The sequence below is a fragment of the Lissotriton helveticus genome, chromosome 8 (assembly GCF_964261635.1).
Source record: "Lissotriton helveticus chromosome 8, aLisHel1.1, whole genome shotgun sequence".
Taxonomy (NCBI): domain Eukaryota; kingdom Metazoa; phylum Chordata; class Amphibia; order Caudata; family Salamandridae; genus Lissotriton; species Lissotriton helveticus.
The window spans coordinates 169269350-169293071 of NC_136069.1; the positions used below are offsets into that span (position 1 = coordinate 169269350).

The 23722-nt window shown below is 50.9% G+C and overlaps 1 protein-coding gene across 1 annotated transcript in view; it reads right to left on the reverse strand.

Moving 5' to 3' along the window:
• Window positions 1–23722, reverse strand: part of GET1 (guided entry of tail-anchored proteins factor 1) — a 373421-nt gene that overhangs the window by 216836 nt on the left and 132863 nt on the right. Inside the window, exon 3 of the mRNA XM_078656836.1 lies at window positions 16452–16519. Within this exon, the coding sequence (XP_078512962.1) occupies window positions 16452–16519 (68 nt within the window). The remainder of the gene's footprint in view (window positions 1–16451; window positions 16520–23722) is intronic.

Here is a 23722-nt window from a genome sequence, read left to right on the forward strand (position 1 = left end):
GGAGTGCCGGGGGAATGTAAAGGCTTAGGAGGTTCAAGGGGCGCCCTTCAATGGTTCCCAAGACGGCCACGTAGCAGCCCTGTGCATCTGTCTCGGCTTTAGCCAGGGCAAAGGGAAGCCCTTTCCTAAGTAAAATAGCCACCCCCGGGAGCCCTGTGTAAAACCAGAGTGCCAGACCCTGTCAAATCAGTAACAAGCTAGGAAGTTGCATTGTGTACCTAGGAGGTGCGTCTCTTGGAGGAAGAGAATGTCTGGTGTGTGCTGGTGAGCAGCGCGGAGGACAGCCGTGGGCTTGATTCGGTATAAGAGGCCATTGACATTCCAGGAAAGGATGTGGATAGGTCTAGTGAGGGTGCAAGTCATCTAAGGGAATGGAATGTGGAGGGGCATATATATGCATGGGACCTTGCCCAGCTGGAGGGGAGCACCCACCCGAATCCGAACTCAGAAAAGGGGCCATGGAAATTGGTGATCTGCTCATCAACTGTGGAAATCAAGGAAGGAGGGAACACGACTACCGAGGGCAGCCCCTGATGGCGGCACGTAGGCGGCCAAAAATAACAAACTGGTGGAAGATGTGATCTGTGTGTCAGCTGTGGACCAATCTGAAAGACATAGCTACCAAGAAGAACTGCAACCAGCGGCCCGTAGGCGGCTAAACAAAACAAACTGTCGAGGAACAACGGTCCCCCGTCCCTCCCATTCCCCCCAACCCTACACTTCTGAAGTGGAAGCATCTGTCGCCCCAAAACCCCAACTACTAACTACCCCACAAAGAGGTGATTCGCTACTCTAAAACGGGTAGCAACAAACAGTCAGGAGCATTGCTGAGTTGGACCCCCCTCCATGTATACGGATGCATGCCCACAGTAGATAAGCATGGAGTGGATAACAAAGAAGTCATAAGATGGTTCCGATCCAGGATGGCAGTGAGAAGGTAAACCCTGGCCGGGTCATCCAGAGGGGCCAGGGGAGAGCCCCGTTCACGGGGGCGGGGAATAGGCCCGCTATATCAGGCCCTAAAGGGTGGAGTGGAGGCAGGCAACTTGTAACTCGGATCACACCCCCTCCTCCCCAGCGGAGCCACGGATCACGGGGCTCCCAGACAGGTCCGAGTCCGAGATGGCCCTCCGTCGAGTGACGTCTGATCGCGTGGCGCTACCCATGTCGATAAATGAAGACACCAGAGTAGGGGAGGAGGCCCTCTGGCTCAAAGTCTGAATCGGGAAGCGCCGGGACCGTGCCCACGGCGACTGAGAGTTCCCCCTCCGGCGGTTGCCTCATCTTCTAGATCCAGTTTGGCACCGTTGCGCCTTGGGTATCTCCTGGCCGGGTTGGGTTGGGTTGTTTTCCGGGCAAGGAAGGGGGCGCACAAGGTAGGAGGGGCCAACTTCCGTAAGCCAGGTCCATGCCACCTGTGGGGTGTCAAAGAAGAAGGTTTTGTCTTGGAAAAACACCTTAAGGCGAGCCGGGAAAAGGAGTCCTAAGCAGAGGCCCATGGCCCTGAGTTTTTGCTTGTCCTGGTCGTAGGACCGGCGTAGAGTTTGCACCTCTCTAGAATAATCCGGAAAGACCATAATTTTGAAGTTTTGGAAGTGCAGTGGACCTAGCGCCCTGGCGGCCTCCAGAATCGCATTCCTGTCCCGGAAGTTGAAGATTCGAAGGTTAATGGGGCGAGCGGGAGCTCCAGGAGGGGGTTTGGGAGCGAGGGCGGTGAGCTCGCTCTACCGCAAACCAGGAGGAGAGTTTCTCTTTGGGGATCCAGGACCGGACCCATGCCTCGATAAAGATGTCAGTACACCCCTTCTCCACTCCCTCCGGAAAACCCAGGAGGCGCATGTTGTTTCTCCGGGCCCTATTTTCTGCGTCCTTGGCCCTTCGATGCAGCTCTGCGGTCTGTGTCTGCAGGCGGGCCACTCAGGATTTGAGAGTGCCCACGTCGTCCTCCACCGTGGAAAGACAAGACTCTGCCTCTGTAATACGGGCCATGGCATTACGGAGGTCTTGCCGAATCAGTGCCACATCAACCCTCACCTCACCAATCTTGGTTTCTACCGAGGCCTGTGAGGCACTAATCGCCTGCAGGATAGTGGAGTGGTCACCTCCAGCCGCCCCAGGCGCAGCCGTAGACCCGACGGCTGGGTCGCGATTAGGCTTGGTGCATTGGTCCATTTTTGTTTGGGTGGAGGGAGTGGTGGCCTGAGTAGCGCGGTTTCTGCCCATGTTCCCAAAGAGTCAGGTGGAGGTGCTCGACGGGGGGTGGGGGGGGTGGGGGGGACACACATCGGCACCTCTGCCACAGCCCCCGCCACCCGGTATGGTGGCCGATCCTTCTCCCACTCCCCTACGATGAAGGGAGGCGGCCGCTCTCCAAGGTAACACTACTCTTCTCATCAATGGTGGCCCTTAAGGCGGCTTCGGTGGGCCCACGACCCCACGGCCCCTCAACAGGCCTCAACCACAAGATCCCAGTCCTCCAGGGGAGAAGAGGGGGGGCAGGCACACATGTGCGCCACTCGACACAGCAGCCGATCTGCCCCTCACCAAGTCTTAGCGAACCTCATGGCCCGCAGCTAGTGGGGGAAAACGGGCCTCCCAGGCCCCTGGAGTCGGACACCCCGCCTCCTCGGTATCAGGGCGGGTAAGTAAGGTGGCCCACTTCACTGCAGACCCTGCCGCCTGCAGAAGACTGCCTCCATTGCAGGAAGAAAGACTGTAGAAAGTCTCGGGTCAGCCGCCCGCCCCGCTGGGGGTCCCCCAGCACTTATCTCCCCCTCGCCCCCCAGAGTGGCGGGGGCACGAAGAATCCCTGCAGGCCAGAGGGGGGAGAGGAGCGCCCCAGCGGGGGGCATATATGGGGTTCCAATGGGGGCCTACGCAGGTGTTAAAGCAAATCCAGGCCTCAGGGGCGGCCCGACCAGCCCGCCAGCACCGCAGCGCACAGTCCCGCTGCCCGCCTCGGTCACAGTCTCACGCTCCATGTCCCCGCGGCCCGACACGGCCGCTGAAGGGTTCGGGGGGAAGGAGGCCCACACAGCAAACCCCTCGCCTCCCCACCTCCTCCGGACCGCAGCACCGGCCGCCCCCAGCTCCAGGCACCTCTTCAGTCGCTCCGGCGGCCACGCCACCCAGGGCCCGGCGACCACTCCTCACCAGCAAGGCGGCAGGGTCCGGACCCGTCTTCCCGGGTTATCTCAGGCTCAGATGCGGCGAGCGGGAAGCGCCACACCCGGCGCCGCTCAGGCGCAACCCCCTCCGGTCACCTCCACCGCTGGGAAACCGCGGGCGCCGCTCCGCTCCCTCAAGCGCCTCCAATGCACCCCGGAGCCAGCCCACTCCACTTCACAGGCACCGGGGCAGAAGGTCAGTGCACGGATCCGGACCACCGCCACCAAGAGCGTCTCAGGGGGGCAGGGCGGGGAAGGAGCAGCCGGGGCTCCTGGACGAGAATTCAGGCCCAGAGAGCCGCCGTCTTGAAGGAGGAAGGTCGCCCAGAGCAGAGGGCCGACGAAGGCGGTGTGGGCACCAGGCAGGCCACCAAAGGGGTCAGAGCGATGCAGGCAGGGTGCAGGAGTCGTCCCCGAGACTCCGGGGCATTGATGGCGGATAATAGTGGGCCGATGCGAGGCAGATGACGGAGGGGTTCCGGAGCACTCTTAGAGTACGACCGCCATCTTGACGCCTCAAGCCCGTGTTACCACAAAAGCCTTCCTTAAGGCTGCTTCATCCACACTGACCCTGAAGCGATTCATGAAGGTCTGCCAAAAGGGACAACAGGTATGGGGGAGGGGGGGGAGTCCCAAAAGAGATAGAATGTATATTAAATTCCCAGAGAAATTCCAGGTGCAGCTACAGCAAGTCAAGCTCCCGATCCGGGCCCAAATAATTTGACAGTTAAGTCTGTCAAAGAATAATTTGTAAATACCAGAGTTCAATGGACAAAGGAAATGATTTTCCTTGGCCCAATGAAATTTGCTAATCATTAATGGCTGCATGGACTACATGTAGGAAGCTGGCTTTTTAGGTAGTGTACCAATGTATGGGTACCCCATGAAAAAAGTCCAGACAATTCTTATTAGTTTACAGGGGCTTACTTTAATAATCCCAAGTACTCTATTTGTGGTAGTGTGTGCTTAGGACTATCAGAGCGGCGTGTTAAGCATTTGTTGTATACACAGAGTCAATAATTGAAACACACACTCATTAAGAAATCCAAGACCAAATAGGAAAAATAATACAGATGTTTATATATTTGTAGACACCAAGATCCCTGGACTGAGGTAAGTACTTTTGGAGATAGGATTGTTACAGTAGAACAGCAAAATGCTCAAATAACGGCTTTTGAGGTATGAGCCTCGAACGCAGTAATGTTATCCTACGGGAGAAATATAACTCTAACGGCGAGGAGCACCTTTGCACATCCAACTTGTCTGACCTAATCAGTCTGCACCGAGCCGCCCGGCCACCAGCGAACAGGTTGGGCCACTTTGCTCCAAGGCACCTTGCGACCCAAGCCCCTATCAGGGAGCTCTCAGACTTGTCCCCCAGGGCAGCCTGTTTTGAGGTGGCCCCCTTGTCCGTAGCGTGTCCAGCTAAAACCTCACCAGCACCAGGTGAAACACAGGTAGTTCCCCAAAGAAAAGCTGGTAGTACTTTGGACCTTGACCTACTACAACTCGAAACCCAGAAGGTGAAGCCCCTGAAACCGACTGTGCATACCGTTATGCATTTATGACTTTTCCTTCCATGGGATTGCATTGTGCAAAAAAGCGCACAGGTTTGAAAGATTTACTTACCTGTAACATTTGATAAGAAAAAGTACTTACTTTTTGAGTGAAGTTTTTGGTTTTCCAAAATATATAAAAAAGTGTTCTTTTTCTAAATTTGGTCTTGGATTTATTCTTGAGACTGTCTTATTTATTGCCTCTATGAAAACAACAAATGTTTAGCACTCCCTTCTGATAAGCCTAACTGTTTGCCCACACTACTACAAAAAAAGAGCGTTCGGATCATCTACTTTAGCCTCTGTAAACCAACTGGGGACCACTGGACTCTCTTCACAGTGTACTTCTTTTTAGTGCACTATATAGATAGCCAGCTTCCTACAGTGTTTAAATATGGCAAATTTAATTTCCTGTACCAAAGGTTTCCTAATTACTTAAAAGACAGCAGCATGTATTTCCAAACGGTTTGTGTCCTTTACCTTCAGGTAAATATATGTGAGAGATCTAAACAGCTCGAGAGTCTTTCACTCAGATGTCAATTGTGATGTACCTTTTTTTAATACTCGCAATTTGGTCACTGTTTATGTCTAAATTTGGACATAGGCGTTGACCGTTGTGTCTGGATAAGTACAGACGGCATTGCCTTTGGCGCATTATCTGTGCACCAGAGGGGCACCCACTCCGTGGACATGCTGGCCCTTTCATTAACAGCTTTTCTGCTGGCCAATCAGGGTGTGACGAGGCATCTGGACGGCCCGGCATCGAAGACCCACCTGAGTGCACCCCACCCCGTGAGCACGATACTCACAAGTCCAGGGCGGGGCATGTGCAACTTAAATCGACTATCATCAGCTGTGCAAGGCGCGCGACCAAAGAGCAGAGAAGGCGAAGGAGAGAGGAAGGTCGAGACGAAGCAGGGGACACGAGACGACCGAGCGGAAAGCAAAGGAAAGGAGAAAGCCGAACAGGAGACAGGGACGACGCGAGACGAAAGGAGGGAATCTCCTAGAGACGCCGGGACGAGGTCCGAGGAAGGCGCCACGGACAGAGACGCCGGGATCCCAAAAGCGGGTCCCGGCCTCAGGCAAGTGCTCAAACGAGCCAGGAACACGGTGGTTGGTTGGTGGGGAATCCAGGCTAGCTATTCAGGTTTGTGTGAAGAGGCAGGAGTAACAGGAAGCATGAACGAGAGACAGGCTGAACTAGCTCAGGGATTTCCCTGTTCAGGAGGCCCTGATACCTAGTGAAAAGAGCCCATCTCTCGTAGCACGTGTAGGAACATAGAAACAACCCCAAAAGCTAAAGGGACAGTTTGTATGGGGTAACCAAAATGGATGTTTTTCTGTGAAGCATAGGAAGAGTAAGACAGTGCAATTAACCGTCCTCTTTCTAGTTTCTTTACCGAGGTCCCGTCCCGCGGAGGAGTGCAGGAATGGAGGGAGACAGCACCAGCAGGAAAACGAATAAGACCCCAGAGCCTTTAAAGACAACACCAAACTTTGTTTCAAACGGTAATAAAACCCTCTTAACACCGAAACAAGCCTCTCCCCTTTTCTTGCGCCCCGCGACACAGGGGTTGTGCAGAGCCTACATCACTAACCTCCACTTTGAAAATGGCAACAGCACCCAGAGATTTGCATTTCCCTAAGGTGAGTGTAGTTAAAAAGCAGCGGCCAAATGCAAAATGTGCAACATTGTTTTAGTCAACCTTGCCCCAGAGCCTACTCTTTTCTAGCCCCTAAATCGTTTTCTACAGTGAAAATATAGTTCTACTTTTCAATCTTGAACAGTCCAGTACGAGTGCTCAATAAAAAGAAAAGGTCCCTCATGCTGTAAAAGTTTGAAAACAAATTCTAATTCATCAACTTAACATTTTAAAAGAGTGGAAGTCTGATCGGAGGGTAAATGCTCATGCTTATGTGCTCAGTGTATCATACTATTCTGGACCAGTCCAGGGCTATTAAGAAGAGTTGGGCCTGGTTTGTTCTGACTTTCCCAAGAATTTGAGGCAGGAGAGACAGTAGTAGGAACACATACAGGAGACCAGTGTCAGATCGCTGTCGGAAAGCGTCTCTCAGTGACTATCATGGAGGAAACTCAAATGTGAAGTACTTTTGGCATTGCACGTTCTCGCTGATGCCTACTGGCAGATCTAATCACAACATGCCCCTTGTGATGTAGAGGTAAAGATGCCACTCGTAATCCACCAGCCAATGTCAGGCTGCTGAATGTCAGCTGGTCGAACAGCTTTCTGTACGCTTTTCCACCCATTCCCCTGATTCCGGCGGTGCTCATCAAGCTGGCCCAATCCCAAGCGCGGATGATCCTCATTGCGCCGGAATGGCCCAGGCAGTGGTGGTTCACGGACCTGCTTCACCGGTCGATCTTACCTCATCGGCGGCTGCCGTGTCGGCCGGACCTTCTCACGAAGTTTGGGGGGCAGATGGTGCACCCCAACATCTCATTGTTGAGTTTGGCGGCATGGCTCCTGAGATAGTGCAATATGGCCACTTGAATCTTCCTGAGGATTGCATGGACATATTGAAGGAGGCTAAGAGGCCGTCTACTAAGACCTCTTATGCTTACAAGTGGAAGAGATTCTGCATCTGGTGCATGTCTAAGAACTATGATCCGACGACCTGCAAGGAGGATGTTATCCTTCCATACCTTCTGCATCTAGCTCAGTCTGGCCTTAATTTCCATTCCATTAAGGTTCATCTGGCTGCATTGACTGCTTACAGAAAATGCCCTTTGCAGGCATCCTTCTTCCAGATTCCTGGGATTAAGGATTTTTTGGAGGCGTTGAAGAAGGTGTTCCCTCCTGTTCGGCTTCCTTCGCCTTCATGGGAACTGAATGTGGTGCTGTCCAGGCTGATGAAGGAACCTTTCGAGCCTATTCATAAGGCTTCGCTGCAGCACCTGTCTTGGAAGGCGGCGTTTCTCATGGCCATTACATCGGCCCGCAGGGTGAGTGAAATTCAGGCAGTGTGTTGCCAGGAACCTTATACTGTATTTTATGCTGCTAAGGTTGTTATGCGTGCTCACCCTAAGTTCCTTCCCAAGGTGATTTCTGATTTTCATGTTAATCAGACTATAACTTTACCAACATTTTTCCAGAATCCTTCTACTCCAGCGGAACGGTCTCTTCATTCCCTGGACGTCAGAAGGGTGTTGAAATTCTATCTGGATAAGACCAAGGGTATTCGGAGATCCGACCAATTGTTTGTCAACTATGGGTCGGTTAGGACTGGCCTGGCTACTTCGAAACAGTCCATCTCTAGGTGGATTGTGTCATGTATCCAGCTCTGTTATCAGAAAGCGAATAAGACCTTAGGGGGTAAGCCTAAGGCTCATTCTACCAGGGGCAAAGCAGCTACAACAGCTTTGCTTCGAAATGTTCCCATTGCAGAGATCTGCGGGGCGGCCACTTGGAAGTCGGTCCACACCTTTGCTAAGCATTACTGTCTGGATTCTGATGCCAGAGCAGATGCTCAGGTTGGGCAGGCTTCGCTGCGGAATCTGTTTGCACTATAGTGGTGTTGTCTGTTTCCCCACCGCCGGGTTGTTTTTTGGATGGGCTTGCCATTCTATTCACTAGATTATGACTATACACAGAGATCCCCTACTACAGAAGGAGTAGTTTCTTACCTGTAACTCCAGTTCTGTAGTAGGGGTATCTCTGTTATAGTCATAAGCGCCCGCCCTCCTCCCCGGTGGAGAAAATGATACTCAATCAATCAATCAATCAATCAATCAGGTCATTTGTAGAGCGCACTACTCACCCGTAGGGTCTCAAGGCGCTGGGAGGGGGGGGGGTGCCGCTACTGCTCGAACAGCCAGGTCTTGAGCTTCTTCCTGAAGGAGAGGTGGTCTTGGGTCAGGCGCAGATTGGTCGGAAGTGAGTTCCAGGTCTTGGCGGCCAGGTAGGAGAAGGATCTTCCTCCTGTTGTCGCTCTTCGGATGCGGGGGACGGCGGCGAGGGCGTGGTTGGTTGATCTGAGGAGGCGCTTGGGAGTGTAGAAGTTGATCCGGTTGTTGAGGTAGCTCGGGCCTTGGTCGTGTAGGGCTTTGTGCGCGTGGGTGAGGAGCCGGAAGGTGATTCTCTTGTTGACCGGGAGCCAGTGCAGGTCTCTCAGGTGTCCGGAGATGTGGCTGCGTCGGGGGATGTCGAGGATGAGTCTCGCCGAGGCGTTCTGGATCCGCTGGAGTCTCTTCTGGAGTTTGGCAGTGGTTCCGGCGTAGAGGGCGTTGCCGTAGTCCAGTCGGCTGGTGACGAGGGCTTGGGTGACCGTCTTCCTCGTCTCGGTGGGGATCCACCGGAAGATCTTACGTAGCATGCGCAGGATGTTGAAGCATGACGAGGAGACGGCGTTGACTTGTCTGGTCATGGAGAGGGAGGAGTCCAGGATGAAGCCCAGGTTGCGTGCGTGGTCTGTTGGTTTGGGTGCGGTGCCCAGGGCGGGGGGCCACCAGGAGTCGTCCCAGGCGGAGGGCGTGGAGCCCAGGATGAGGACCTCCGTCTTGTCTGAGTTCAGTTTCAGGCGGCTGGTCGTCATCCATTCGGCTACGTCTCTCATCCCTTCGTGCAGGTTGGCTCTGGCGGTGGCGGGGTCGTTGGTCAGGGAGAGGATCAGCTGGGTGTCGTCGGCGTAGGAGATGATGTTCAGGTTGTGTTGGCGTGCGATGGCCGCGAGGGGGCTCATGTAGATGTTGAAGAGGGTTGGGCTCAGCGAGGATCCTTGGGGTACGCCGCAGATGACTTTGGTGGCCTCTGACTTGTACGGTGGTAGGCGGACTCTTTGTGTTCTTCCGTCGAGGAAGGAGGTGATCCAGTCCAGTGCCTTCTCCTGGATTCCGATGTTGCTGAGGCGCTGTACTAGGGTGCGGTGGCAGACAGTGTCGAAAGCCGCGGAGAGGTCCAGGAGGATGAGGGCCGCTGTTTCTCCGTTGTCCATCAGAGTTCGAAGGTCGTCGGTGGCGGCGATGAGGGCGGTCTCGGTGCTGTGGTTCGCTCGGAAGCCGGACTGTGATGGGTCGAGGGATCCATTCGTCTCGAGGAAGGCGGCCAGCTGTTTGTTGACGGTCTTCTCGATGACTTTGGCCGGGAACGGGAGGAGCGAGATGGGACGGTAGTTCTTGAGGTCGGTGGGGTCTGCTGTGGGTTTCTTGAGGAGAGCGCTGAGTTCGGCGTGCTTCCAGCTCTCAGGGAAGGTGGCGGAGTCGAAGGAGGTGTTGATGATGTCCCGCAGGTGGGGTGCGAGGACAGCGTCGGCTTTGTTGAAGACGTGGTGAGGGCAGGGGTCAGTCGGAGATCCGGAATGGATGGAGTTCATGGTGCGGATGGTGTCTTCGGTGCTGATCGGGGTCCAGGTGCGGAGGGTGGTGGTGGGTGGCGTCGTTGCGGTTGTGGCTTGCGTTGGTTGGTTGTTGAAGCTGTTGTGTATGTCCGTGATCTTGTTGTGGAAGTAGGACGCGAGGGAGTTGCAGAGGTCTTGCGACGGGGTGATGTCGTTTCCGGCGCTGGGGTTGGAGAGCTCTTTCACGATGTTGAAGAGTTCCTTGCAGTTGTGTGCGTTGTTGTCCAGCCGGTCCTTGTATTCATTTTTCTTGGTGGCGCGGATCAGTTGGTGGTGTTTCCGGGTGGCGAGCTTGAGGGTGGTCATGTTGTCCGTCGTTGGTTCCCTTCTCCAGGCTTTCTCGAGGGCTCGACAGTTCTTCTTGGAGCACTTGAGTTCGTCGGTGAACCATGGTGTTTTTCTGCTGCAGGATCTGCTGGGCGGGGTCCTCAGAGGGGCGAGTTCGTCCGCGCAGTTGCTGATCCACTTCGTGAGGTTGTCGGCGGCCTGGCTGGGGTTCGCTGAGTTGGCGGGAGGGTGCTGGCTCAGGGAGGCGGTGAGCTGGTCGGCTGTGATCTTGTTCCAGCTTCTTCGAGCAACCTGTTGCTGGAGGTGGTGGATCGTCGTTCTTCTGAAGGTGAAGTGGACGCAGCTGTGGTCCGTCCAGTGGAGTCCTGTTGCGTGGCTGAAGGTGACGTCTTTGCTGGATGAGAAGACGGCGTCGAGTGTGTGTCCGGCGAGGTGGGTGGGGGTGGTCACCAGTTGCTTGAGTCCGAGGTTGTCGAGGTTGTCGAGCAGGGTGATGGTGTTGCGGTCGTTGTTGTTCTCCAGGTGGAAGTTGAGGTCCCCCAGGAGGATGTAGTCGGCGGAGGGGAGAGCGTGCGGGCTGACGAAGTCGGCGATGTCCTCGCTGAATCGTGTGCGTGGTCCCGGGGGTCGGTAGATCAGGGTGCCTCTGAGGGTGGTCTTCGGGTTGGTGTGGATCTGGAAGTGCAGGTGTTCAGCGGTGGTGAGGGTGTCATCGGTGTTGGTACTGATGCGGATGGTGTCTCTGTGGATGATGGCGATGCCTCCTCCGGTCTGGTTGTCGCGGTCCCTCCGGGTGATCTTGTAGCCCTCTGGGATGGCGATGGCGATGTCAGGGGCTGAGGAGGCGTTCATCCAGGTCTCGGTGATGAAGGCAACGTCGGGGGCGGTGGTGTCGAGCAGGTTCCAGAGTTCTACGGCGTGTCTGTGGACGGAGCGGGTGTTGAGCAGGATACACTTGAGGTGGGTGCTGCTGGAGTTCGGCTTGGCGGGTGCAGGGAAGGTCCGGATGCAGGTGAACTTGCAGGCGAGGCAGCTGAAGGGTCCGTGGGTGTGCTTCGGGGCGGCTCGGTGACATCCTGGGATGTGGCCGGTGTTGAGTGCGATGAGGTCGGCGGCGCTGTAGTTTCGTCGGGTCGGCTTCCGTCGGTGGGGGCCAGGGGTCCTGGCGCTGGTCGCGATCCGGTCGCGGACGGGCGCAGACGGGCTTACCTTTGGCGCGCCTTCGGCGCACAATCGGCGCGCCCGCTGCGCGTCAACGCTGCGCGTTCGCACGGTCGCCATATAAGGCGAAGTGCGCGGGTGGGCGGAGCAGCTGGGAGGCGGGAGCGGGGAGGGAACAGAAGGGAAAAGGGGCGGGGTCGGTGGTAGTGGCGGGAAGCGGGGGCGGCGAGGGAGGCGGGAAACCGAGCGCTAACACGGGTAGAGGATAGAGAATCTGGACAAGCAGACAGGAATGTAAAAACAGGCTAAAACGGGGAAAAACGCTTAAATACAGGCACAAGTGATTGACAAAACAGCTGAACACGGAGAAAAAAGCCTAAGAGAAGAATACAGGCACAAGTGATTGACAAAATAGCTAAACACGGAGAAAAAAGCCTAAGAGAAGAATACAGGCACAAGTGATTGACAAAATAGCTAAACACGGAGAAAAAAGCCTAAGAGAAGAATACAGGCACAAGTGATTGGCAAAAACAGGCTGAACACGGGGGAGGGATTTGAAAAATAAAAACAAGCACAAGCGCGTGGCAAAGGAAGGCAAACTGACGGCAGCAGGGTCAGTCGGCAGCGAGGCAGCGAGGCAGCTAGGAGCAGCTAGGGGGGCACACGCAGCAGCTGGCGGCCGTGCGGCGCGGGGGTGTCCCACAAGTGGGTCACACTCACCTGTGTCGCACGGTCGCCATATAAGGCCAAGTGCGCGGGTGGGCGGAGCAGCTGGGAGGCGGGAGCGGGGAGGGAACAGAAGGGAAAAGGGGCGGGGTCGGTGGTAGTGGCGGGAAGCGGGGGCGGCGAGGGAGGCGGGAAACCGAGCGCTAACACGGGTAGAGGATAGAGAATCTGGACAAGCAGACAGGAATGTAAAAACAGGCTAAAACGGGGAAAAACGCTTAAATACAGGCACAAGTGATTGACAAAACAGCTGAACACGGAGAAAAAAGCCTAAGAGAAGAATACAGGCACAAGTGATTGACAAAATAGCTAAACACGGAGAAAAAAGCCTAAGAGAAGAATACAGGCACAAGTGATTGACAAAATAGCTAAACACGGAGAAAAAAGCCTAAGAGAAGAATACAGGCACAAGTGATTGGCAAAAACAGGCTGAACACGGGGGAGGGATTTGAAAAATAAAAACAAGCACAAGCGCGTGGCAAAGGAAGGCAAACTGACGGCAGCAGGGTCAGTCGGCAGCGAGGCAGCGAGGCAGCTAGGAGCAGCTAGGGGGGCACACGCAGCAGCTGGCGGCCGTGCGGCGCGGGGGTGTCCCACAAGTGGGTCACACTCACCTGTGTCGCACGGTCGCCATATAAGGCCAAGTGCGCGGGTGGGCGGAGCAGCTGGGAGGCGGGAGCGGGGAGGGAACAGAAGGGAAAAGGGGCGGGGTCGGTGGTAGTGGCGGGAAGCGGGGGCGGCGAGGGAGGCGGGAAACCGAGCGCTAACACGGGTAGAGGATAGAGAATCTGGACAAGCAGACAGGAATGTAAAAACAGGCTAAAACGGGGAAAAACGCTTAAATACAGGCACAAGTGATTGACAAAACAGCTGAACACGGAGAAAAAAGCCTAAGAGAAGAATACAGGCACAAGTGATTGACAAAATAGCTAAACACGGAGAAAAAAGCCTAAGAGAAGAATACAGGCACAAGTGATTGACAAAATAGCTAAACACGGAGAAAAAAGCCTAAGAGAAGAATACAGGCACAAGTGATTGGCAAAAACAGGCTGAACACGGGGGAGGGATTTGAAAAATAAAAACAAGCACAAGCGCGTGGCAAAGGAAGGCAAACTGACGGCAGCAGGGTCAGTCGGCAGCGAGGCAGCGAGGCAGCTAGGAGCAGCTAGGGGGGCACACGCAGCAGCTGGCGGCCGTGCGGCGCGGGGGTGTCCCACAAGTGGGTCACACTCACCTGTGTCGCACGGTCGCCATATAAGGCCAAGTGCGCGGGTGGGCGGAGCAGCTGGGAGGCGGGAGCGGGGAGGGAACAGAAGGGAAAAGGGGCGGGGTCGGTGGTAGTGGCGGGAAGCGGGGGCGGCGAGGGAGGCGGGAAACCGAGCGCTAACACGGGTAGAGGATAGAGAATCTGGACAAGCAGACAGGAATGTAAAAACAGGCTAAAACGGGGAAAAACGCTTAAATACAGGCACAAGTGATTGACAAAACAGCTGAACACGGAGAAAAAAGCCTAAGAGAAGAATACAGGCACAAGTGATTGACAAAATAGCTAAACACGGAGAAAAAAGCCTAAGAGAAGAATACAGGCACAAGTGATTGACAAAATAGCTAAACACGGAGAAAAAAAGCCTAAGAGAAGAATACAGGCACAAGTGATTGGCAAAAACAGGCTGAACACGGGGGAGGGATTTGAAAAATAAAAACAAGCACAAGCGCGTGGCAAAGGAAGGCAAACTGACGGCAGCAGGGTCAGTCGGCAGCGAGGCAGCGAGGCAGCTAGGAGCAGCTAGGGGGGCACACGCAGCAGCTGGCGGCCGTGCGGCGCGGGGGTGTCCCACAAGTGATGTATGCTACATGCCTTGCTTTATGCACCTTCAAAACGAACTGAAAGTAAAAGGAGTGGGCTGTGCATGCTGGGATACCGAGGGTCTCTAGAGAGTTCCTTAAAGGCATGGTATCCCTTTTTCAGACACAAAATGGCAGCCTATGGAGGCTTGTCTGTCCATCCCTTCCTCTCTATCATTTCAAGGAGTTGATGAGGGGAGGAAAGTTTCTCTGAAGGGGGAAACTTGACAGATTGTGTTAAATGTGTTGGTAGTATCCTTGGCATTTCTAGTTGAAGTACTGGACAGTGTAGCCTTGTAGGTACAGGCTGCATTATTGTCTTTAATTTTCTCGTAAGTGTCTATGCAGGACTGCAATGAAGACACCGTAAGAGATTATTTTTGATTGCTCCGGGGTCCACGAACATGGGCGGGACTATTTACTAGATTATGACTATACACAGAGATCCCCTACTACAGAATGGCTGCATTGAATGCCCTTTGGAAAGAATGACCGGTATAATAAACCCGCTCAAAAATATATATTTTGATCAAATTTATTTTTATTGAGTTCAGCCAAGCTATGGAGCTCCTACCTTATTCAGCCGCCTTCCCCTTAAATGTCTTTAAAGACATGATGGCCACTGAAGGGACTGCCCAAGGGCAAACAGGAATATCTTTACCAAACTTAGTGAAGTCATTGAGATTATGAAAACCTAAAGAAGGAACCTCTTTAGAGTCTTAATAGGAGCAAGTGAATCTGTTTTGCTATCAACCTTATGGACGTGAAAGTCATTGACCGTGGCCTGAGCAACACTTGTGGAAAGCTCACCATAGGAATGCCCCACAATTCCCAAAAATTAAGCAAAAAGTGAAATATACAGCCAGCCTTTCAGTGATAAAATAATGTCTGCCAACGCAAAAACAGCATCAGGATTATTGGTGTAGTCAACCAGCACTAGGGAAAATGCCACTGGCAGGAGAATGTTAGAAGGGCCAGAGGCATAACAGAGGAAGTTAGAGGAGAGTGAGACATAGTCAGCAAAGCCTGGATGAAAACTGCCACCTCAGCTGGGTCAGCAACAGTGGCCAGGAAAGCCAGGAGCACAGCGGGCACCGCCGGCGGTGGAACTGGACCAGAGTAGGGTACAGGCGCCTGACTCCCGTCCTTCAAAGTAAGACATTGTTCTGAAGATGACGTAGAGGTGGAAGTTGGAGAAGGATTTGCCAATCAGAAGCCCTGTCCACGATCTGGATCAATGTGGCGATGAAGACAAGTCCACTACAGAGTTAAGTCCTAAACTTCGATTGAGAAGACTTCCTTAGGAGAGGCTGTCTCAGCGAGACCTGAAGAGCCACAAACACTCATGGTGGGCTCCAGAAGAGCAACAAGTTTCCACCTGGCCCTCATCAGACGATAAAGGAAAGCTGTTGTGGCCAGCAACAGGCCCACTTTCCCTCAGAGTTCAAACCCCACGGACAGATAGATGTCAAACTGATGTCTTTGTTGGCCTCATCCCTGAAGCAATTAAAAACAGTAGGGTATTTGAAGCATTTAGAAATAAAGAGCAACTCTGGATCTACACTGAAGAGCCAGGAAAAACAAAACTGACAGGGTGGCACCATACACTACTCTGTAACAACATATTTGAGGAGATAGCAGACTTGAGTGACAGTCATGGCACTTGCTGGCAATACAGGACAGTTACTTCAACTTTTGCAGACCCAATCTGCACCTGAAGGGGATTCAGGAGGTGTGCAAACTGCAAGTAGAAGTATCCACCCGAAGCAGCACATAAGCAATCCAAAGCAACTACCTAAAAATCAAGACCTTAAACGTGATATTGACTTTAAATTTTCATTTATAAATGACACCTTTCATGTTTCTTAACGGAAATCATTGTAAAAAAAATGTATAAGAAAAATAAAATCCCATAATAATTGCTACATGACAAATTGTAAATAGTCAAATATCGCACACTTACAAAATAGCCGTAGGACATCAATTAGAGTTGCGCAGAAACTCCGAACATAGAGAAGAACTCGCCTGCTGAATTTCTTTCACAGTACTACTCCTATGGTGGAGAATATTCAGCCTTTGTGAATTAAGGGAAAGTGACTATGGTGATTTTGTAGACGAGGAAGTATTATAACTTAGTTAAATTGACCGTCCTCTCAGGTTTTCCAGAATTCTTAGCAACACTGTTGGCAACCTTTAATCCCCTTTAACTTTTGGTTTTTTTCCCCACAGGGAAAATATATATATGTGTTTATTTCTGAGGCATTTGTAAAATTGGATTCAATAACTAGCAGGGGTCTCCGAATTTAGAAAGACGAACAGTCTAGTATTTTTCTAGAAAAAGTTCACTTACCTGAAAAATGTAGAACACTATACTTATCACCCACTTTACTTTGGCTAATTGAGCCGTTCGGGATTTCACTATCAAAAGAAGAAAACAGAACATGTTGGTTGCAGATACGCTTTTCAAATGTGCTGTAATAATAAACCTCACCTCAATATTTACATATTTGTATATGCACACATTTCAATTTTGATACAAGTTGAATAAAAACACTGACAGAAGTTGGAACATCTCCCAATATATATAACAATTACTACTCAGTACTGCTAATATATATTCTTCGTTAATGTATTCATTCAAACAACCTCAACTTTATTCTTTGTAAGAGAATAAGAATAAGTCTGTGCTGTAAGGCCCAAGAACCCCAAAGTAAGGCAATTAAATGACCAACGCTTAGCCAGTATGATATGAGGGACTACTGAGTTTGTGGGGAGAAAAAAAAGTGAGAACGGGAAGGTGTGTAAGGTAGGAAGGGATGGAAGGTAGGCAAGAGAAAGAAGATAAGAAAGAAGGAAGGCGAGGAAGGCTTGAAAAGAATGAAAGTAAAGAAGGGAAATTTAAATCCTTGGTGCTTGTATTTTTTTGTTATATCCGGTCATAATGTAACGAAACAACAACAAAAATGTATAACTGAAATACATTATTTTGTAAACATGTTAAGCCCTTTACTTACTTGCTCGCGTTGAAGATGGCCGCTTGAGCGTGAAGCTCCCCACGACCATCAACCTATGCGGTAATTATCCAACACCTGAAGAGCGATATCGGCTTCACTAGGTCTGATATTGGCGCAGGAGGAGTTTTACATTGGAATGCGCTGACTCCGAGTCCTGTACCGGCCTGGACGGTAGAGCGAGGGGCCTTGGCCGTGCAGCAATATGCATGATTATAACTTTAATCTGCTTTCTGGTGACACCCACATTGTACAGTCTTTAGCATATTGCCTTGTATCATTCTCAACTTACTTCAAGATTATTTCCTCTAGTTTTGTTAGGTTGCTAGCATGTCCCAAATTCAGCTATTTTTTTTTATATTTTTTTCATTTCGACTTAATTTAGTGCGATACTTTAGTGTATTTAGTTATTACTTTCCTGCAGATTGTATTTCCGTGGTTCTATTCTGCCTCACGTTAATCGCTAGATCCAAATTTCGACATCAGCAACGCAGTTGTCGTCATGCATAGAAATTGTTCATACCAGCTAGATCCCACCGCATGCTCTACTCTGTACCTCCTCCTGTTTTTTCATCTCTCCTTTGAATGTCCTTGATATATTTTTTGACATGCTATGATACCTTTAATTCTCTTCCAGGGGATATTCATTAATAGTCCTAATCACTGAATTATCTCCGCCCGTGAGCGGGAACCCGGAACATATAACAATATACATATATTTGTGTAAATATACAATAATAAGTACATAGTACTAAACCAAAATATACACATATACATGTATGTTACGGCAGTTCCTCCAGGGTACAGTGCCTATCGGCAGGATAGGCCCAAGGGAAAAGGTGGTGGAATAGCCGTCATTGTAAGAGACCAATACCAAACCCGTTGTGTACCTATACCCATCAAAGCATGCGAAGCCATGCACTTTGACATCAAAATGGCCCCCACGTACAATTTTAAGGGAACTTCGATATATAGACCCCCTGGCACCAGATCTGCGTTTCTCGCAGATCTTACCAATATTACCGAATCTATAGCATCAGAAGTATCCACCACAATACTAGGTGATTTTAACTTTCACCTGGAGCTTCACAGCGACAGGGACACCACAACCCTCATATCTGATCTTGACTTGATGGGCCTTAAACAGCTGGTTACTACCCCTACCCACCTGGCAGGCCACACGCTGGATGGAATTTTCACCAATGTGGAAGGACTGTCCGTCACTTCGGCTCTCCCTATGACCTGGACAGACCATTCTGTCATTTTTAGCGAACTTACCATTAAAGGCCCGCAGAGGAAAACAGTGAACCCTGCAACAGAAGGCACTTTTAGAGTTTGGAAGGATATTGATCCTAACGATTTAAGGTCGCTTCTCGATGCGTCAATCCCGAAACTATCCACCGACCCAGCGACTGCTACCAATCAATTTCAAAAATGGCTGGGTGAAGCTTCCACTCAGTTGGCACCCACCAAATCAATTTCTAAAAACAGAAACACGCCCAAAGCTCAGTGGTACACGAAAGAATTAAAAAACCAAAAACAACTCACCAGGAACAAGGAACGACAATGGCGTAGAACATATGACACTGAAAGCAAGGACATTTATAAGAAAGCCCTTGCCACTTATAAACTAATGATCATAACTGCAAAAAAGGATTATTACACTCGCCATATAGAAGCTGCCAAAAACTCTAGCAAACAGCTCTATAATGTCGCAAAAACCCTTGCGGGAAATGCTCCAGACCTCAACCCACCACCATCACAAACATTATGTGATGCCTTGTCAGACTTTTTCTTTACTAAAGTCAATGATATCTATCAAGCATTTAACCTGGACCAGGCTCATAGTAGTGCTTCCACCTCTCTGATCACTTCTTTGACTAATCCAACTAGTACTACCATGACCTCTTTCAACGCCCTCACCACTGATCAAGTCACGAGTATTTTTAACACGATTAAAGCAGGATCAGCCTTGGATCCTTGCCCCTCTTCTGTACTAGCCACAGTACCAGACACAGTCGTCCCCATCATAACCACCCTCTGTAATATTATTCTAGCATCCGGTACCTACCCTGATTCCCTGAAAAATACTCTTATCAAACCCCTGCTTAAAAAACCTGGGTTAGATAAAAGTGAACTGAAGAACTACCGTCCCATTGCTAGTCTCCCTTTTTTAGCAAAGGTCATAGAAAAGGCTATGAACCAGCAGTTATCAGCCTATATTGAGAATAACCACCTGCTGGATGATACCCAGTTCGGCTTCCGCAAATACCACGGCACGGAAACCGCCCTCATCAAAGCAGCTGACGATATAAGAATCATTCGTGACCAAGGAGGTACTGCTGTACTAGTCCTCCTTGACTTGTCGGCTGCTTTCGACACGGTCGACCACAAGATCTTGGTCGACCGTGTCGAGAGGATGGGCATTCAGTCCACTGCCAGAGACCTTCTGGCCTCCTTCTTGATCAACAGAACCCAGGCGGTTACAATGGGCTCCTTCCAGTCGGCTGACCTGTCCTTACCGTGTGGGGTCCCACAAGGCTCATCCCTGAGTCCGACACTATTTAATATATATGTGTCGGACCTTGCTAGTGTCATCAAAACATACGGGATGGGCCTGACCTCATACGCAGACGACACCCAGTTGGTTCTGGCCATAAAGGGAGACGGACAGGAAATGGCGGAGAGATTTCAAGACGGGATGATTGCCATAGGTGAGTGGATGGCAAGAAATTGCCTGAAACTCAACTCCGAGAAAACGGAGGTGGTTATCTTCGGCAATCTCTCCCCAACCTGGTCGGCAACTTGGTGGCCAGCGGCCATGGGCACTCCTCCCTGTCCCACGGCCAAAGTTAGAAACTTAGGTGTCACCTTTGACAACCAGCTCAACTTTATGGCCCATGCGAATAAGGTGGCTGCCAATGCTCACTTTAAGCTGCGAATGGTAAGAAAAATCACGCCTTACTTGCCAGAATCAGCAGCAAAAACACTGGTTTCTTCATTAGTGTTGTCTTCATTGGACTATTGTAATGGTCTGCTGCTCAATGCCCAGAACAGAGTCATAAAAAGACTACAGACAGTGCAGAATGCCGCTGCCCGAGTGCTTTAAAAAAAAAACAGATTTGCTCCCATCTCGGACACGCTAAAACAATATCACTGGTTGTCCATTCACAACCGGGTCAAATTTAAAGCGCTGTGTATTGTCTTTAAATCGCTCCAGGAACTAGGACCCAGATTCCTTAGAGAGCAACTGATCCCCTACAACCCCCCGAGAACGCTCAGATCCACCTCTCTTAATCAATTGGTGATACAACGCAGTCGAACAGTTTCCTGGGGCGATCGCCGCTTTTCAACTGCGGCCCCTAGACTCTGGAACACTCTGCCTATCCACATAAGAACTAGTTCCACTCTTCTACAGTTCAGAAAAAACCTGAAGACTTGGCTGTTCAATCAGTGATTTCCATCTCCGCATTTTTGTTCCAGGGTGAAACCTCAATGCAATTTCAGCGCCGAGACGCCTAAGGGTATTTGTACGCGCTCTATAAATGGCATTAAATAAATAAATAAATAAATAAATAAATAACACCATAATATGCAGCCCAACATAATGTATAGGCTAATAAGAACTTATTACACACTTTCTGCAGTATGAAAATACTCCATACACCAATGCAATAAACAGGCTAGAGCCTAGAAATGCATTTCATAACATAAATACCCTTTATTTTCATCAAAGAATCTGTTGTAAAAGGCAATTAGCCTAACAAGGCTGCATATGAAAAAATGTCTGTGTACAGAAAATCAGACTGGCACCTCGCCTTTAAGGCCCCAGAGAATCTGAGCACTTTGCCTTTAAGGCCTCCAGGAGAAACTCTGCTCCCATCATGCCCCACGGGTGACAGTTAAGTCAGTTTTTTTCCGGCTTGTTCTGTGAGGAACCTGGAACTTGAGCTTGGCTAAATTTGACTTTTTTCATTCAAAATTTGGTTTTTTTCTGTCTTTTTTGACAAGATTTAGTTCTAGTGGTGGTTTGTTTTCATTTTCTGACTGAACTGTTGGAGTTTTTTAGTCAGTTATGCCACCTTTATTTTATAAATTTCCTTCCTGTGGGAAGAAAATGTCAAAGACTGATCCACACGCTGTTTGTGTGGTTTGTCTTCCTTCTTCTCATAAGGTGGAAGAATGATATCACTGCCTTAACCTTTCCAGGAGGACTCTGAGAGAAAGGGAGAAGATGCGGCTTCTAGGTCGTTTGGAGAGAGAAGGAAAGGGGCCTAAAAGCTTGATCTCATTTGGAAGGCCCTCTTCTCGTGAAAATCGTCAAAGATCTGCGTCTCCTGAAGGTACAACCAAGAAAAAGCGTCTTAAGGAAGCGTTGACGTCGAAAATGGTTCGTTCAGCGTCGAGATCTCCTTCAGGCTTATCGACGCTGAGGCTAGACAAAGCTCCATCAGCGTCTAGGACATCACCGGTGAGGCAGAAGTCGACGCCGATGCAGTCGCCGTCGAAGAGTCTCTCGACGTCAAGACATCTGGTGTCTGTTGCGGTAAGAACGACGTCGGGGGTACGGAGTTCGACGTCGAAGGAGAAACATCACTCGACATCGAAGGAGAGACATCACTCGACGCCGACGGAGAGACAGCTCTCGACGTCGAAGGAGAGACAGCACTCGACGTCGAAGGAGAGACGACGGTCGATGTCGAAGGAGAGACGACGGTCGACGTCGAAGGAGAGAGGACGGTCGACGTCGAAGGAGAGACGACGGTCGACGTCGAAGGAAAGACGAAAGATGTCAAAGAGAAAAGTGACGTCGAAAAATAAAGTGAGATCGACGTCGAAGGATGATGCGACGTCCAGACATGAAAAGAAGAGGAGATTGAAGTCTCTATCGAGACGTAGTTCGAAGTCTAGATATGCTTCAGGCTTGAGGCATGAAGAGAGAGTATCAGTGGCTAAGTCTCCCCCACCTGCAAAAAGGTCGGCATCAAGACATTCGAGATCAGCCTCTCGGACCTCCCATAGGTCTTTGTCGAGGTCTGAAGTGATTCCACGGCCTTTGGTGACTTCTACACCTAGACCAGCAGGAAAAAATTGCGCACCAGGATTCTTCGGTGGTGGCGCACTCTGGTTCGACTTCAAGGCAGTCGGTGTCAGAGGAAAGGCAACTAGTTCCCAGAGAACAAACTCCATCTGGCTCACCACGATCTGAGCGGAGTGGCTCTTCAAGGTCTTTCAAATCTTCACTGGGAATTCAGATTGTGCAAGTTTCGCCGGAGGGCTCTCCTGAGCGTGCAGCACAGCCGATTAACATGTCACCGAGATGGTTGGAAAGCCTACGACACTGGAAGATGCAACCAACCGCTAACCTAACTAGTATGAGAGTTGCGGATACTCAGAAGGTTGTGTTGCCTAGGAGATCACGTTCTAGTTCTCCGATAAGAGGGAGATCTCGCTCTAGAGAACGCAGACAGCAGAAGTCTGCTACTCCTGAAAGGCGAAGTAGGTCTCCTACATCATCTTCTTCATCGTCATCTCCGAATAGATGTTCGTATAGAGACTATTCTCCTACGATATCGTCAAGTTCCCCTTCGAGGTTATCCCCAGTGGATGACTTAGGCACCTTTAGCGATGTGTTATGTCGTGGAGCAAATAAGTTCAACATTGTGATGGCAGTTCCCCAAGTGACATCGTCTGTCATTTTTGAGACTTTGCATCACAAGACTTCTGCTACACCTCTTCTGCCTTTGGTTCCTGGTTTGTTGGAGCCTGCTATGAAAACTTTCTTGACTCCAGCCACGGTGGGTGCAGGCCCTTCTAGGATTGCGAAGAAATATAAGGCTCCTGACCAGGATCCTTTATTCTTACGTTCTGATCCTCCTCCAGACTCCCTTATAGTGGCGGCAGCCAGGAAGGCGCATTCTGCAACTTCTGTTTCCTCTGCTCCACCTGAGAAGGATAGTAAGAGCATGGATTCCTTAGGTCGGAGGATGTGTAACACTGCTGGGTCGGTGATGAGAGTGGCCAGTGCGGCAGCCTTACTGGGCCGTTATGATCGCCTTTTGCGGGACTCTGTGGCTCGGTTTGCATACAAGCTTCCAAAAGAAGATCAAAAAGATTTCCTGGAGATTGTAGGGGAAGGAGGTTTGGTCTCTAATCAAAGTATTAGTGCAGCTGCCGACTCTGCGGATCTTGCAGCGTATGGCTATGCGCATGGGATTTGTTCTAGGCGTTCAGCTTGGCTGCGTCTTACTGGACTAAAACCTGAGAGACCCACCAATCTTGCCGACCCCGAGGGAATTTACAGTTTTGCCGCCAAGCCTGTTGCACCCGCGGAGAGGGTGTTGGGGATTGCTGTACTTGGGCATCTGGTCCCCCCCGCTGCCGCATACAAACTGCGGCCGCCGAGCGGGGGGACTACAGCCCCCACAATTCCTCCAGGCTCTGCCCACTGACGATGTCAATCGTGCCCGGAGGCGCTCAAAAAGAGCCGAGCTCTGCTGAGGAGCGAGAGAGACCCACCAATCTTGCCGACCCCGAGGGAATTTAATGTTTTGCCGCCAAGCCTGTTGCACCCGCGGAGAGGGTGTTGGGGATAGCTGTACTTGGGCAT